At 57.7% G+C, this 17755-nt stretch overlaps 1 protein-coding gene and 1 pseudogene across 1 annotated transcript in view; one reads left to right on the forward strand and one right to left on the reverse strand.

Moving 5' to 3' along the window:
• LOC140193642 (uncharacterized) overlaps nucleotides 1-14950 on the reverse strand; it is a 32333-nt gene extending 17383 nt beyond the window's left edge. The window contains exons 1-3 of the mRNA XM_072250803.1: nucleotides 14946-14950; nucleotides 12028-12370; nucleotides 105-218 (exon numbers count right to left, since the gene is read on the reverse strand). Of these exons, the coding sequence (XP_072106904.1) occupies nucleotides 105-218; nucleotides 12028-12370; nucleotides 14946-14950 (462 nt within the window). The remainder of the gene's footprint in view (nucleotides 1-104; nucleotides 219-12027; nucleotides 12371-14945) is intronic.
• LOC140193647 (uncharacterized) lies at nucleotides 10559-11888 on the forward strand (annotated as a pseudogene).
• Nucleotides 14951-17755: the final 2805 nt, after the last annotated feature.

Here is a 17755-nt window from a genome sequence, read left to right on the forward strand (position 1 = left end):
TGAAGCCAGAGTTCCTTCCCTGCCCTTCAGTCGCCCCTCTCTGGGCTCCCAGCCTCTCCACCCACCCCCACCGGCTCCGCTCGGCACCCGGACGGAGGACTAACCCAGATCCCAGTCCAGAAGGGGGTGGCGGCGTCGGGTCCGTAGACGTCCCGGACAACGAAGTACCAGGGGATCCCGAAGCTGAGCTGGACCAGGCCCAGCATGATCTGGGCGACCTGCAGTTGGTGGGCGAACGGGGGGAGCAGAGGCAGAGACAGGAACAGACAGATGTCAGTCCCACTGGATCACGTGTATCACGACAGAACAGTAAACTTCAGTGGCAACGCTATGTTTTGATAGAATAAGACAGGGTTTACAAGTCCATAAAATATGAGAACAGAATGAGGTCATTCAGCCCATCCAGTCTGCTCCGCCATTTCATCATGGCTGATCCATTTTCCCTCTCAGCCCCCAATCTCCTGCCGTCTCCCCGTATCCCTTCACGCCCCGACCGATCAGGAATCACTCACCCTCTGCCTTAAACATACCCACAGCCGTCTGTGGCAATGGATTCAACAGATTCACCACCCTCTGGCTAAAGAAATTCCTCCTCATCTCCGTTTCAAAAGGAAAACCCTCTACACTGAGGCTGTGTCCTCTGGTCCTAGACTCCCCCACTATAGGAAACATCCTCTCCACATCCACTCTATCTGTGTCCTCTGGTCCTAGACTCCCCCACTATAGGAAACATCCTCTCCACATCCAGTCTATCCGTGTCCTCTGGTCCTAGACTCCCCCACTACAGGAAACATCCTCTCCACATCCACTCTATCTGTGTCCTCTGGTCCTAGACTCCCCCACTACAGGAAACATCCTCTCCACATCCACTCTATCTGCGTCCTCTGGTCCCAGACTCCCCCCACTACAGGAAACATCCTCTCCACATCCACTCTATCTGTGTCCTCTGGTCCGAGACTCCCCCACTATAGGAAACATCCTCTCCACATCCACTCTATCTGTGTCCTCTGGTCCGAGACTCCCCCACTACAGGAAACATCCTCTCCACATCCACTCTATCTGCGTCCTCTGGTCCGAGACTCCCCCACTACAGGAAACATCCTCTCCACATCCACTCTATCTGTGTCCTCTGGTCCTAGACTCCCCCACTACAGGAAGCATCCTCTCCACATCCACTCTATCTGTGTCCTCTGGTCCTAGACTCCCCCACTACAGGAAACATCCTCTCTACATCCACTCTATCTGCGTCCTCTGGTCCTAGACTCCCCCACTACAGGAAACATCCTCTCCACATCCACTCTCCGCTACACTCCCTCAATAGCAAGAATGTTCTTCCTCAAATTCGGAGACCAAAACTGCACACAGTACTCCAGGTGTGGTCTCACCAGTGCCCTGTACAGCTGCAGAAGGACCTCTTTGCTCCGGTACTCAGCTCCCCTTGTTATAAAGGCCAGCATGTCATACAGGGCGCAGTCATTGGCGAAGAGGAAGTCCCTCAGACACTGGACCCACGGACTCGACCTCACTAATTTTTAGTTCTGTTTTTCCAATAGTTATTTAACTATTTGATATAAACACATATAAAAGCTTCTTTCCAACTGTGATAAGACCGCTGAACAGATCCTGACCCGTTCAAAATCCGGACCTGCCTCTCGGTTTTTTTGCTGTACCTTACTTTCCATTTTTCTATTTATGATTTATAATTTAAATTTTTAATATTTACTATCGATTTGTACTCCAGGGAGCGCGAAGCGCAGAATCAAGTATCGCTGTGATGATTGTACGCTCTGGTATCAATTGTTTGGCGACAATAAATATATATACATAAATATTCACAACACGCTGGAGGAACTCAGCAGGTCGGGCAGCATCCGTGGAAACGATCAGTCACCATTTCGGGCCGGAACCCTTCGTTAGGACTTAACGTTGACTGATCGTTTCCACGGATGCTGCCCAACCTGCTGAGTTCCTCCAGCGTGTTGTGAGTGTTGCTTTGACCCCAGCATCTGCAGATTATTTTGTGTATACATAAATATTTACTGTAATTCATATTTTTTCCTATATTTATCACATATCGCTGCTGCAAAGTTAACAGATTTCACGGCAACACGCATCAAAGTTGCTGGTGAACGCAACAGGCCAGGCAGCATCTCTAGGAAGAGGTACAGTCGACGTTTCAGGCCGAGACCCTACGTCAGGACTAACTGAAGGAAGAGTTAGTAACTTTCAAACCTCTCACTAACTCTTCCTTCAGTTAGTCCTGACGTAGGGTCTCGGCCCGAAACGTCGACTGTACCTCTTCCTAGAGATGCTGCCTGGCCTGCTGTGTTCACCAGCAACTTCGATGTGTGTTGCTTGAATTTCCAGCATCTGCAGAATTCCTCGTGTTTAAATTTCACGGCATATGCCGGTGATAATAAGCCTGATTCTGATCTCTGCTTTTTCTCCAAATGCTCATAAACTCTGTCTCTAAGAATCCTCTCCAATAGTCTGCCCACCACAGAAGTAAGCCACACTGGCCTCTAAATCCTAGGGTTACCCCTGCCACCTTCCTGGAAGAAGCACAGCAAATTTATGTTTCATTATTTCGCTCGTCAACGGGTGATTTTGCTGGTTTTCTGGCCAAGGATTTAATTTTCAAGTCAATGATTTGTTTTTCCAGTCAAAGGCATATTTTAACAAGTTAAGCTTAGGCTTTGCTAGTTAATGTCCATTTTCCTAGTCGATAATAGATTTTGCAGGTTAAGGGTATATTTTGTTGGCCATAGGCATTTTTATAAAGTTGGTCATAGATTTTGCAAATTTAGTATATATTTTGCTAGGTATGGTTAGTTAAGGCTAAATTTGGTGAATTAAGGGTCGATTTTGCTAATTAAATACAGCCTTTGCTCACCACTGATTAATTTTTAAATTAAGAATGTATTCCGCCAGTTAAGGGTAGATTTTGCCAGCCATGAATGGATGAAGAATCAGTTTAGCCAGGTAAAGAGATTTGTTCCAGCTAAGTTTATTTTTCTGGTCAAGATTTCGCAAGTCATGAGGTAGATTTCACGAGCTGAAGGGATATCTTTCGAGTTAGGGCTGAAATGTGTTAGCTAAGGGTTTGATTTTGAAAGGTAGGGGTGGACGTTGCTAGTTAACATACAGTTCTTTTTCAGTCAAGGGTGGATTTTGCTAGTTAACGATAAGTTTTCGCATGAAGAGTGGATTTAAATGTAGATTATGCTAATTAACCTACATTGTTCAAGTCAAAGGTGGATTTTGCTAGTTAATGATAAGAGTTTTCACATGAAGAGTGGATTTAAATGTAGATTATGCTAATTAACCTGCATTGTTCAAATCAAGGGTGGATTTTGCTTATAGTTTTCTAGTCAAGGTGCTATTTGCTAGTTAAAGGTAGAATTGTAATAAAGGGTAAACTTCACGAGTCAAGATGGATTTGGCGAGTTAAACATATCTTTATTATATGTCTAGTATATTATTATATCTAGTAAAGGGTGAATCTTACTAGTTAAGGGTAGAATTGGAAGTTAAAGATAGATTTTGCTAGTTAGTGTACATTTTTCAATTCAAAGGCAGATTTTGCTACTTAAGGACAGAGGTTTCTCGTCAGGGCTGGATTTTGCTGGTCCAGTATAGAGTTTTCCAGTCAAGGGTGGACCTTCAAGTTCGGGGCACAGTTTGCTAGTTGGGGTTCGATCCTGCTCGTTACTGGCGGACGTTTACCCTGGCCAGTCCCAGGTGAGGATATGTTTCACCAGGAAGGCAATCCTTGACAGGAGACGAGAACGCAGGGGCAAGCAACAACCCCCTCGGGGCTGTGCAGCCAGCAGTTCTGAAATGGCAGGGTTAGGTACGGACAAAACGCAACCTCACAACAACAGCGCCCAACCGCCAGCACCTGCACACCTCCCCCCGCCCCCCCCGTCGGACTCCGGCTGCCGAGGAGTGCGGTCTCTTACCCCAATTGGGCTCAGTTCCTTGCTTAAGAAATGTGTTGCCATGCCAGCGGTTGGCGATCAGAAGCCAAGCCAGAGGGCAGGAGAGAGACGGCGAGAGAGCTGCAGCAGGGGTGGCTGGAGAGAAGACGGTGACTGTTCAGAATAGCACCAGAGGAACAGCGGGGTGACATAGCCGCTGAACTGGGGGTTTCGGTGCAACCACGGGACTGGGAGGCAGGAGGAACGTTCAGCCGTAGGCCAGGGGGCAAGAAGTTTCCCAGAGATCAGGGACCCGGGTCCGGGCTGGAGAGGGGTCTCAGAGACGGGGAGGAACGCAGAGGAAGGAGGGGATGATGGCGATAGAGGGTGTTTGGGAGTAAACGGGTGACGGAGAGAAGGAGGGAGAAGGTGAAGGAGACGGGGAGGGGTGTAGGGGAGGGAGGGGGTGACAGAGACGGGGAGGGGTGTAGGGGAAGGAGGGGGTGAGGGAGATGGGGACGGGTGTAGCAGAGGGAGAAGGTGAAGGAGACAGTGAGGAGTGTAGGGGAGGGATGGGGTGACGAAGACAGGGAGGGGTGAGGGCTGGGAGGGGTGCAGGGAAGGGAGGGTGTGATGGAAACAGGCAGGGGCGTAGGGGAGGGAGGGGTGACAGAGACGAGAAGGAGTGACGAAGACGGGGAGGGGCATAAGGGAGGGAGGGGGTGACAGAGACAGGGTGGGATGTAGAGGAGGGGGAGGGGCAGGGGAGGGAAAGGAGGGTAGGGGAGGGAGGGGGTGACAGAGACAGGGTGGGATGTAGAGGAGGGGGAGGGGGAGGGGGGAGGGGGCAGGGGAGGGAAAGGAGGGTAGGGGAGGGAGGGGGTGACAGAGACAGGGTGGGATGTAGAGGAGGGGGAGGGGGGGCAGGGGAGGGAAAGGAGGGTAGGGCAGGGAGGGGGTGACAGAGACAGGGTGGGATGTAGAGGAGGGGGAGGGGGGCAGGGGAGGGAGGGGGTGACAGAGACAGGGTGGGATGTGGGGGAGGGGGCAGGGGAGGGAGGGGGGTGACAGAGACAGGGTGGGATGTAGAGGTGGGGATGAGGGGCGCAGTAGAGGAGGGGGAGGGGGCAGGGGAGGGACGGGGTGAGAGAGACAGGGTGGGATGTAGAGGAGGGGGGAGGGGAGGGATGGGGTGACGGAGGTGGGGATGAGGGGCGCAGTAGAGGAGGGGGAGGGGGGTAGGGGAGGGAGGGGGTGACAGAGACAGGGTGGGATGTGGGGGAGGGGGGCAGGGGAGGGACGGGGTGACAGAGACAGGGTGGGATGTGGGGGAGGGGGGCAGGAGAGGGACGGGGTGACAGAGACAGGGTGGGATGTGGGGGAGGGGGGCAGGGGAGGGACGGGGTGACAGAGACAGGGTGGGATGTGGGGGAGGGGGCAGGGGAGGGACGGGGTGACAGAGACAGGGTGGGATGTAGAGGTGGGGATGAGGGGGCAGGGGAGGGAGGGGGTGACAGAGACAGGGTGGGATGTAGAGGAGGGGGGAGGGGACAGGGGAGGGAAAGGAGGGTAGGGGAGGGAGGGGGTGACAGAGACAGGGTGGGATGTAGGGCAGGGGGAGGGGGTGACAGAGACAGGGTGGGATGTGGGGGAGGGGGGCAGGGGAGGGACGGGGTGACAGAGACAGGGTGGGATGTGGAGGAGGGGGAGGGGGCAGGGGAGGGACGGGGTGACAGAGACAGGGTGGGATGTAGAGGTGGGGATGAGGGGCGCAGTAGAGGAGGGGGTGACAGAGACAGGGTGGGATGTAGAGGAGGGGGGAGGGGAGGGACGGGGTGACAGAGACAGGGTGGGATGTGGGGGAGGGGGGCAGGGGAGGGAGGGGGTGACAGAGACAGGGTGGGATGTGGGGGAGGGGGAGGGGGTGACAGAGACAGGGTGGGATGTAGAGCAGGGGAGGGGGTGACAGAGACAGGGTGGTAGAGGTGGGGATGAGGGGCGCAGTAGAGGAGGGGGAGGGGGCAGGGGAGGGACGGGGTGAGAGAGACAGGGTGGAATGTGGGGGAGGGGGAGGGGGTGACAGAGACAGGGTGGGATGTAGAGCAGGGGAGGGGGTGACAGAGACAGGGTGGTAGAGGTGGGGATGAGGGGCGCAGTAGAGGAGGGGGGGGGCAGGGGAGGGACGGGGTGAGAGAGACAGGGTGGGATGTAGAGGAGGGGGGAGGGGAGGGACGGGGTGACGGAGGTGGGGATGAGGGGTGCAGTAGAGGAGGGGGAGGGGGGTGAGGGAGGGGGGTGACAGAGACAGGGTGGGATGTTGGCGAGGGGGGCAGGGGAGGGACGAGGTGACAGAGACAGGGTGGGATGTGGGGGAGGGGGGCAGGGGAGGGACTGGGTGACAGAGACAGGGTGGGATGTAGAGGAGGGGGGAGGGGAGGGGCGGGGTGACGGAGGTGGGGATGAGGGGTGCAGTAGAGGAGAGGAGGGGGGCAGGAGAGGGAGGGGGTGACAGAGACAGGGTGGGATGTGGGGGAGGGGGCAGGGGAGGGACGGGGTGACGGAGGTGGGGATGAGGGGTGCAGTAGAGGAGGGGGAGGGGGGCAGGGGAGGGAGGGGGTGACAGAGACAGGGTGGGATGTAGAGGTGGGGATGAGGGGTGCAGTAGAGGAGGGGGAGGGGGGCAGGGGAGGGAGGGGGTGACAGAGACAGGGTGGGATGTAGAGGTGGGGATGAGGGGCGCAGTAGAGGAGGGGGAGGGGGCAGGGGAGGGACGGGGTGAGAGAGACAGGGTGGGATGTAGAGGAGGGGGGACAGTAGAGGAGGGGGAGGGGGGTAGGGGAGGGAGGGGGGTGACAGAGACAGGGTGGGATGTGGGGGAGGGGGGCAGGGGAGGGACGGGGGTGACAGAGACAGGGTGGGATGTGGGGGAGGGGGGGCAGGAGAGGGACGGGGTGACAGAGACAGGGTGGGATGTGGGGGAGGGGGGCAGGGGGAGGGACGGGGTGACAGAGACAGGGTGGGATGTGGGGGAGGGGGGCAGGGGAGGGACGGGGTGACAGAGACAGGGTGGGATGTAGAGGTGGGGATGAGGGGGCAGGGGGAGGGAGGGGGTGACAGAGACAGGGTGGGATGTAGAGGAGGGGGGAGGGGACAGGGGAGGGGAAAGGAGGGTAGGGGAGGGAGGGGGTGACAGAGACAGGGTGGGATGTAGGGCAGGGGGAGGGGGTGACAGAGACAGGGTGGGATGTGGGGGAGGGGGGCAGGGGAGGGACGGGGTGACAGAGACAGGGTGGGATGTGGAGGAGGGGGAGGGGGCAGGGGAGGGACGGGGTGACAGAGACAGGGTGGGATGTAGAGGTGGGGATGAGGGGCGCAGTAGAGGAGGGGGGTGACAGAGACAGGGTGGGATGTAGAGGAGGGGGGGAGGGGAGGGACGGGGTGACAGAGACAGGGTGGGATGTGGGGGAGGGGGGGCAGGGGAGGGAGGGGGTGACAGAGACAGGGTGGGATGTGGGGGAGGGGGAGGGGGTGACAGAGACAGGGTGGGATGTAGAGCAGGGGAGGGGGTGACAGAGACAGGGTGGTAGAGGTGGGGATGAGGGGCGCAGTAGAGGAGGGGGAGGGGGGCAGGGGAGGGACGGGGTGAGAGAGACAGGGTGGAATGTGGGGGGAGGGGGAGGGGGGTGACAGAGACAGGGTGGGATGTAGAGCAGGGGAGGGGGTGACAGAGACAGGGTGGTAGAGGTGGGGATGAGGGGGCGCAGTAGAGGAGGGGGGGGGCAGGGGAGGGACGGGGTGAGAGAGACAGGGTGGGATGTAGAGGAGGGGGGGAGGGGAGGGACGGGGTGACGGAGGTGGGGATGAGGGGTGCAGTAGAGGAGGGGGAGGGGGGGTGAGGGAGGGGGTGACAGAGACAGGGTGGGATGTTGGCGAGGGGGGCAGGGGAGGGACGAGGTGACAGAGACAGGGTGGGATGTGGGGGAGGGGGGCAGGGGAGGGACTGGGTGACAGAGACAGGGTGGGATGTAGAGGAGGGGGGAGGGGAGGGGCGGGGGTGACGGAGGTGGGGATGAGGGGTGCAGTAGAGGAGAGGAGGGGGGCAGGAGAGGGAGGGGGTGACAGAGACAGGGTGGGATGTGGGGGAGGGGGCAGGGGAGGGACGGGTGACGGAGGTGGGGATGAGGGGTGCAGTAGAGGAGGGGGAGGGGGGCAGGGGAGGGAGGGGGTGACAGAGACAGGGTGGGATGTAGAGGTGGGGATGAGGGGTGCAGTAGAGGAGGGGGAGGGGGGCAGGGGAGGGAGGGGGTGACAGAGACAGGGTGGGATGTAGAGGTGGGGATGAGGGGTGCAGTAGAGGAGGGGGGAGGGGGGCAGGGGAGGGAGGGGGGTGACAGAGACAGGGTGGGATGTAGAGGTGGGGATGAGGGGTGCAGTAGAGGAGGGGGGGCAGGAGAGGGAGGGGGTGACAGAGACAGGGGTGGGATGTGGGGGAGGGGGGAGGGGGAGGGACGGGGTGACGGAGGTGGGGATGAGGGGTGCAGTAGAGGAGGGGGAGGGGGGCAGGGGGAGGGAGGGGGTGACAGAGACAGGGTGGGATGTAGAGGTGGGGATGAGGGGCGCAGTAGAGGAGGGGGAGGGGGGGTAGGAGAGGGAGGTGGAGATGAGAGATGTAGAGGAGGGGGGGAGGGGAGGGACGGGGTGAGAGAGACAGGGTGGGATGTGGGGGAGGGGGGCAGGGGAGGGAGGGGGTGACAGAGACAGGGTGGGGATGTGGGGGAGGGGGGCAGGGGAGGGACGGGGTGACAGAGACAGGGTGGGGATGTAGAGGAGGGGGGAGGGGAGGGACGGGTTGACGGAGGTGGGGATGAGGGGTGCAGTAGAGGAGAGGATGGGCAGGGGAGGGAGGGGGTGACAGAGACAGGGTGGGATGTAGAGGAGGGGGGAGGGGAGGGACGGGTTGACGGAGGTGGGGATGAGGGGTGCAGTAGAGGAGAGGAGGGGGTAGGAGAGGGAGGGGGGTGACAGAGACAGGGTGGGATGTAGAGGAGGGGGGAGGGGAGGGACGGGGTGAGAGAGACAGGGTGGGATGTGGGGGAGGGGGGCAGGGGAGGGAGGGGGTGACAGAGACAGGGTGGGATGTGGGGGAGGGGGGCAGGGGAGGGAGGGGGTGACAGAGACAGGGTGGGATGTGGGGGGAGGGGGGTAGGAGAGGGAGGGGGTGACAGAGACAGGGTGGGATGTAGAGGAGGGGGGAGGGGGAGGGAGGGGGTGACAGAGACAGGGTGGGATGTAGAGGAGGGGGGAGGGGAGGGACGGGGTGACGGAGGTGGGGATGAGGGGTGCCGTAGAGGAGGGGGAGGGGGGCAGGGGAGGGAGGGGGGTGACAGAGACAGGGTGGGATGTAGAGGAGGGGGGAGGGGAGGGACGGGGTGACGGAGGTGGGGATGAGGGGTGCAGTAGAGGAGAGGAGGGGGGCAGGGGAGGGAGGGGGTGACAGAGACAGGGTGGGATGTAGAGGTGGGGGGAGGGGAGGGACGGGGTGACGGAGACAGGGTGGGATGTGGGGGAGGGGGGCAGGGGAGGGAGGGGGGTGACAGAGACAGGGTGGGATGTAGAGGAGGGGGGAGGGGAGGGACGGGGTGACGGAGGTGGGGATGAGGGGTGCAGTAGAGGAGAGGAGGGGGCAGGGGAGGGAGGGGGTGACAGAGACAGGGTGGGATGTAGAGGTGGGGATGAGGGGTGCAGTAGAGGAGGGGGAGGGGGGCAGGGGAGGGAGGGGGTGACAGAGACAGGGTGGGATGTAGAGGTGGGGATGAGGGGCGCAGTAGAGGAGGGGGAGGGGGGCAGGGGAGGGAGGGGGTGACAGAGACAGGGTGGGCATGTAGAGGTGGGGATGAGGGGTGCAGTAGAGGAGGGGGAGGGGGGCAGGGGAGGGAGGGGGTGACAGAGACAGGGTGGGATGTAGAGGTGGGGATGAGGGGCGCAGTAGAGGAGGGGGAGGGGGGTAGGAGAGGGAGGTGGAGATGAGAGATGTAGAGGAGGGGGGAGGGGAGGGACGGGGTGAGAGAGACAGGGTGGGATGTGGGGGAGGGGGCAGGGGAGGGGAGGGGGTGACAGAGACAGGGTGGGATGTGGGGGAGGGGGCAGGGGAGGGAGGGGGTGACAGAGACAGGGTGGGATGTAGAGGAGGGGGGAGGGGAGGGAGGGGGTGAGAGAGACAGGGTGGGATGTGGGGGAGGGGGCAGGGGAGGGAGGGGGTGACAGAGACAGGGTGGGATGTAGAGGAGGGGGAGGGGGCAGGGGAGGGACGGGGTGACAGAGACAGGGTGGGATGTGGGGGAGGGGGGCAGGGGAGGGAGGGGGGTGACAGAGACAGGGTGGGATGTAGAGGAGGGGGGAGGGGAGGGGACGGGGTGACAGAGGTGGGGATGAGGGGTGCAGTAGAGGAGAGGGAGAGGGGTAGGAAAGGGAGGTGGAGATGAGAGATGTAGAGGAGGGGGTGCAGCCGAGTGGCATGAGGGGTTTCAGTGGGGGGGGGGGGAGACTGATCAGGTGGGAGGAGTCTCTGTGACGCGGGCAGGATTCCCTGTGACGCAACAACCGGGTGGGCGGGGGCTCCGGGACGGGGATGACGTCAGATGGCAGGCGCGTCGCCGGTCAGGACTCGCGCGCACAGCGTGCGCATGCGCAGGGCCTTGCCCTCCCTTTCCGCCCCCCCCCTCCAACACACACACACGCACACAGCCGCTCCCTCTCTCTCACCCGGTGCGCCGGTTTGGTCGAGGAGGGGCTTTTGGTGGGTCGGGGAGATGGTGTGTAGGCTTCTCCCTCTATCTGACGCCCGGATAAAGTAGGGAGAGGAGGGAACAGGGAGGGCCGACGGCCGTCGCGGAAAACCGTCGTCGTTAGCACCTGTCGAAGCCGAGCATGCGCGTTGCCCCTTCCGGCAGGCTCCCGCGCCGGGCGATTGTCACGTGATAGCCCAGCTACCATCTGACGTCACGGGGAGTCGCGCGCTTCTGGGGTGCGGGAGGGGGGTGGTTTATGTGACCGGACCGATTCTCGGATATTTGACCAATCAGATACCCCAGTCTCCAGTCCTATAACTCTTTCACCAATCAGGTCCCTCTCTACCAGCCCTGTACCTCTTTCACCAATCAGATTCCTCTTTCTCCAGTACTGTATCTCCATCACCAATCAGATCCCCCCTTCTCCAGTCCTGTATCTTTCACCAATCAGATTCTCCATTCTCATGTCCTGCATCTCTTTCACCAATCAGATCCCACCTTCTCCAGTCCTATAACTCTTTCACCAATCAGATTCTCCTTTCTCAATTCCTGTACCTCTTTCACCAATGAGAACCCCCCATTCTCCAGCCCTGTACCTCTTTCACCAATCAGATCCTCCTTTCTCCAGTACTGTATCTCTATCACAATCAGATCCCCCCTTCTCCAGTCCTATAACTCTTTCACCAATCAGATTCTCCTTTCTCAATTCCTGTACCTCTTTCACCAATCAGAACCCCCCATTCTCCAGCCCTGTACCTCTTTCACCAATCAGATCCTCCTTTCTCCAGTACTGTATCTCTATCACCAATCAGATCCCCCCTTCTCCAGTCCTATAACTCTTTCACCAATCAGATTCTCCTTTCTCAATTCCTGTACCTCTTTCACCAATCAGAACCCTCCTTCTCCAGACCTGTATCTCTTTCACCGATCAGACCCTCCCTTATCAATTCCTGCACCTCTTTCACCAATCAGATCCCCCATTCTGCAGACCTGTATTTCTTTCATCAAACAGATACATCCTTCTCCAGCACTTTATCTCTTTCACCAATCAGATTTCCCCTTCTATCTTTCACCAATCAAATCCTCCTTTCTCCAGCCCTGTATCTCTTTCACCAATCAGATTGCCCCTTTCTCTAGCCCTTGCCCTCTTTCACCAATCGGCCTCCCAGCTCTCGACTTCCCCCGTCTCCCGGTTTCACCAATCACCTGCCACCTTGTACTTCCTCCCCTCCCCCCACCTTCTTACTCTGACTTCTCCCCCCAACCCCTTCCCTCTCGGTCCTGACGAAGGGTCTCGGCCCGAAACGTCGACCACTCACTCTTTTCCACCGATGCTGCCGGGCGCCCGACGAGTTCCTCCACCGTTCCGTGTGCGTGTCGCCCGGAGAAAACGACCCGAGTCTGTCCGGACTCTCCACCCTCTCTAATCCAGGCAGCGTCCTGGTGAACCCCTTCTGCACCCTCTCCAAACCGCTCCCCAACCCCACACCCTTCCTGTGACGGGACGTCCCGAACCGGACACAATACTCCCAGTCCAGCCCGACCGGAGTTTTATACAGTTGTAACGTGACCTCCCGGCTCTTGTGCTCAGCGCCCCGAACGACGCAGGCAAGCCTGCCGGACACGTCCTTTACCGGCCCGGCTCCCTGTGCGGCCCGCTCTCTTGCAGATCAGATCATTGCACAGTGCACCGAAGCACAGCGATTGCGCGTCTGGGCGCGATTTTCTCCCGGGGGGGGGGGCTGTCGAGGCCGATCGGGGGATCCACGAGTTGTGGGTGCAGCGCGGGAAGGGCGAGTGGCCGGGTGTGCCGTGCTCACCGTACAGGCGGCCCGGGTTCGGTTCCCGCCGCTGTCCGCCGGGGGTTTGCACCTTCTCCCCGGTCACCGCGTGGGTTTCCTCCGGGTGCTCCGGTTTCCTCCCACAGTCCAAAGACCTACCGGTTACTTGCTTAATCGGTCACCTGTCTTATCCCCTGACCAATCAACTTCTGCCTTAAATATACCCAACGACTTGGCCTCCACAGCCGCCTGTGGCAACGAATTCCAGATTCACCAGTCTCTGCCAAAGAAATTCCCCCTCATCTCTGTTCTAAAGGGACGTCCCACTATTGTGAGGCTGTGCCCTCTGGTCCTAGACTCCCCCACTACAGGAAACATCCACTCTATCTGTGCCCTCTGGTCCTAGACTCCCCCACTACAGGAAACATCCTCTCCACATCCACTCTATCTGTGTCCTCTGGTCCCAGACTCCCCCACTACAGGAAACATCCTCTCCACATCCACTGTATCTGTGTCCTCTGGTCCTAGACTCCCTCACAACAGGAAACATCCTCTCCACATCCACTCTATCTGTGTCCTCTGGTCCTAGACTCCCCCCACTATAGGAAACATCCTCTCCACATCCACTCTATCTGTGCTCTCTGGTCCTAGACTCCCCCACTACAGGAAACATCCTCTCCACATCCACTCTATCTGTGCCCTCTGGTCCTAGACTCCCAACTACAGGAAACATCCTCTCCACATCCACTCTATCTGTGTCCTCTGGTCCGAGACTCCCCCACTACAGGAAACATCCTCTCCACATCCACTCTGTGTCCTCTGGTCCTAGACTCCCCCACTATAGGAAACATCCTCTCCACATCCACTCTATCTGTGTCCTCTGGTCCTAGACTCCCCCACTATAGGAAACATCCTCTCCACATCCACTCTATCTGTGCCCTCTGGTCCAAGACTCCCCCACTACAGGAAACATCCTCTCCACATCCACTCTATCTGTGCCCTCTGGTCCTAGACTCCCCCACTACAGGAAACATCCTCTCCACATCCACTCTATCTGTGTCCTCTGGTCCTAGACTCCCCCACTACAGGAAACATCCTCTCCACATCCACTCTGTCTGTGTCCTCCGGTCCGAGACTCCCCCACTACAGGAAACATCCTCTCCACGTCCACTATATCTGTGTCCTCTGGTCCTAGACTCCCCCCACTATAGGAAACATCCTCTCCACATCCACTCCATCTGTGTCCTCTGGTCCCAGACTCCCCCACTACAGGAAACATCCTCTCCACATCCACTCTATCTGTGTCCTCTGGTCCCAGACTCCCCCACTACAGGAAACATCCTCTCCACATCCACTCTATCTGTGTCCTCTGGTCCCAGACTCCCCCCACTACAGGAAACATCCTCTCCACATCCACTCTATCTGTGTCCTCTGGTCCCAGACTCCCCCACTACAGGAAACATCCTCTCCACATCCACTCTATCTGTGTCCTCTGGTCCTAGCCTCCCCCCACTATAGGAAACATCCTCTCCACATCCACTCTATCTGTGTCCTCTGGTCCCAGACTCCCCCACTACAGGAAACATCCTCTCCACATCCACTCTATCTGTGTCCTCTGGTCCCAGACTCCCCCACTACAGGAAACATCCTCTCCACATCCACTCTATCTGTGTCCTCTGGTCCCAGACTCCCCCACTACAGGAAACATCCTCTCCACATCCACTCTATCTGTGTCCTCTGGTCCTAGACTCCCCCACCACAGGAAACATCCTCTCCACATCCACTCTATCTGTGCCCTCTGGTCCTCGACTCCTCTACTACAGGAAACATCCTCTCCACATCCACTCTATCTGTGTCCTCTGGTCCGAGACTCCCCCACTACAGGAAACATCCTCTCCACATCCACTCTATCTGTGTCCTCTGGTCCCAGACTCCCCCACTACAGGAAACATCCTCTCCACATCCACTCTATCTGTGTCCTCTGGTCCCAGACTCCCCCACTACAGGAAACATCCTCTCCACATCCACTCTATCTGTGTCCTCTGGTCCTAGCCTCCCCCCACTATAGGAAACATCCTCTCCACATCCACTCTACCTGTGTCCTCTGGTCCCAGACTCCCCCACTACAGGAAACATCCTCTCCACATCCACTCTATCTGTGTCCTCTGGTCCGAGACTCCCCCCACTACAGGAAACATCCTCTCCACATCCACTCTATCTGTGCCCTCTGGTCCGAGACTCCCAGATTCATTTCTGTTAACCTTCTCTGAACCCTCTCCAGTGTCAGCACATCCTTTCTACGATAAGGGGCCAAAAGACGGCTCACAGTACTCCAAGTGAGGCCTCACCGGTACTTTATAAACCCACAGCATCACGTCCTAGCTTTTTTATTCTAGAGAGGGACAGGGGTGTAATGCCGGTTGGGGATTGTGGTCGGCGAGGACTGGTTTACCCACTGCATGACTCAGTGACTGGATCGAACAAACAATTTTATTAATGTTTTAAACGTCGGAAATCAGGACCAGTCAAAGGTGCAACGGCGCCTCTATTTTTTTGGGAGTGGGGGGGTGGGGGGGAGACAGAGAGCAGACGACAGCCCCGGGGACAGGGGGAACCCAGGGAGGCAGAACGGAGATTGGCCAAACTTCGACCTCCAAGTCCTCTCGAGCGGATACGCTGGGGTCCTGGTCCTCGGCCGAGATAGGGGTGGGAGGGGGTCTTCAGCAGGAGCGGGAGGGATGTCCCGTGATGACGTTGTGCTGGAGGGAGGAGAGGAGGAGAACGAGGGGGAGGGGAGGTAGGGTGGGAGGAGGGGGGTTTGGGGTCGGGGGGGGGTCAGACAAAGAGAGTCAGTCAAGATGATCGAACACGGAACAGAGAAAGATACATGTTCATCTCACAGTTCTGGTGAGTATATCTACACGGAGCGTTGTCGCAGGAAAGCAGCCTCCATCATCAGGGACCCCCCACCACCCAGGACGTGCTCTCTTCTCACTGCTGACATCAGGAAGGAGGTACAGGAGCCTCAGGACCCACACCACCAGGTTCAGGGACAGTTATCACCCCCTCAACCATCAGGAAGGTACAGGAGCCTCAGGACCCACACCACCAGGTTCAGGGACAGTTATCACCCCTCAACCATCAGGAAGAAGGTACAGGAGCCTCAAGACCCACACCACCAGGTTCAGGGACAGTTATTACCCCTCAACCATCAGGAAGGAGGTACAGGAGCCTCAGGACCCACACCACCAGGTTCAGGGACAGTTATCACCCTTCAACCATCAGGAAGGAGGTACAGGAGCCTCAAGACCCACACCACCAGGGTCAGGGACAGTTATTACCCCTCAACCATCAGGAAGGAGGTACAGGAGCCTCAAGACCCACACCACCAGGGTCAGGGACAGTTATTACCCCTCAACCATCAGGAAGAAGGTACAGGAGCCTCAGGACCCACACCACCGGGTTCAGGGACAGTTATCACCCCTCAACCATCAGGAAGGAGGTACAGGAGCCTCAAGACCCACACCACCAGGGTCAGGGACAGTTATTACCCCTCAACCATCAGAAAGAAGGTACAGGAGCCTCAGGACCCACACCACCGGGTTCAGAAACAGTTATCACCCCTCAACCATCAGGAAGGAGGTACAGGAGCCTCAGGACCCACACCACCAGGTTCAGGAACAGTTATCACCTCTCGACCATCAGGAAGGAGGTACAGGAGCCTCAGGACCCACACCACCAGGTTCAGGAACAGTTATCACCTCTCGACCATCAGGAAGGAGGTACAGGAGCCTCAGGACCCACACCACCAGGTTCAGGGACAGTTATCACCCCTCGACCATCAGGAAGGAGATACAGGAGCCTCAGGACCCACACCACCAGGTTCAGGGACAGTTATCACCCCTCGACCATCAGGAAGGAGATACAGGAGCCTCAGGACCCACACCACCAGGTTCAGGGACAGTTATTACCCCTCAACCATCAGGAAGGAGGTACAGGAGCTTCAGGACCCACACCACCAGGTTCAGGAACAGTTATTACCCCTCGACCATCAGGAAGGAGGGACAGGAGCCTCAGGACCCACACCACCAGGTTCAGGGACAGTTATCACCCCTCAACCATCAGGAAGGAGGTACAGGAGCCTCAGGACCCACACCACCAGGTTCAGGGACAGTTATCACCCCTCAACCATCAGGCTCTTGAACCAAAGGGGATAACTTCACTCGCCCCATCACTGAAATGTTCCCACAACCTGTGGACTCACTTTCAAGGACTCCTCATTTCTTGTTCCCGATATTTATTGCTCACCTATTTATTAATATAATTTCTTTCTTTTTGCATTTGTGTACTTTGTTGTCTTCTGCATACTGGGTGAATGCCTGAGTTGGCGTGGTCTTTCATTGATTCTGTTACGGATTTTATGCAATAGATATAGAAAATGTATTTTCTCAGTTGTATGTGGTAACCTATACATACTTTGATAATAAAAGAGACCAGAGAGGGGAGGGAGAGGGAATTTTTTTTTACCGGAAGGAGAAATCGATACTCATGCCATCAGACCAGATGCTACCGGGACGGAAGATCAGTCGTTGCTCCCTCCACCCCGAGGGCGGCCTTGGGAAAAGCGGAGGCCGCGGAGCGACAGGTCGGGATCGGAATGAAAACGTGGGGCCGCCGGGAAGCCCCGCTTGTGGTGGACAGAGCGGAGGCGCTCGAGCAAGCGCTGGGAGCATCGGACACAGCAGGCGACCCCAGCCGATTCGCGGGTGAGGTGCTGACCCACCTGGGAAGGACTGTCGGGGGCCCGGAGTGGAGGCGAGGGAGGAGGTCTTACGTACTTCTCGTTCTCGTGTTTTTAAAAATTAATATTGCGTCCTTCATCATTTGTGTTTTTTTGTGCTGCATTGGATCCGGAATGACAATTATTCTGTTCTCCTTTACACTTGTGTGCTGGAAACAAGGTTTGTACCTGTGATGTTGCTGATGACACAAAGATTGGAGGTGTAGTAGACAGTGAGGAAGGTTTTCAGAGCCTGCAGAGGGACTTGGACCAGCTGGAAAAATGGGCTGAAAAATGGCAGATGGAGTTTAATGCAGACAAGTGTGAGGTATTGCACTTTGGAAGGACAAACCAAGGTAGAACATATAGGGTTAATGGTAAGGCACTGAGGAGTGCAGTGGAACAGAGGGATCTGGGAATACAGATACAAAATTCCCTAAAAGTGGCATCACAGGTAGATAGGGTCGTAAAGAGAGCTTTTGGTAC

The sequence above is a fragment of the Mobula birostris genome, unplaced genomic scaffold, assembly GCF_030028105.1.
Source record: "Mobula birostris isolate sMobBir1 unplaced genomic scaffold, sMobBir1.hap1 scaffold_666, whole genome shotgun sequence".
Classification (NCBI taxonomy): domain Eukaryota; kingdom Metazoa; phylum Chordata; class Chondrichthyes; order Myliobatiformes; family Myliobatidae; genus Mobula; species Mobula birostris.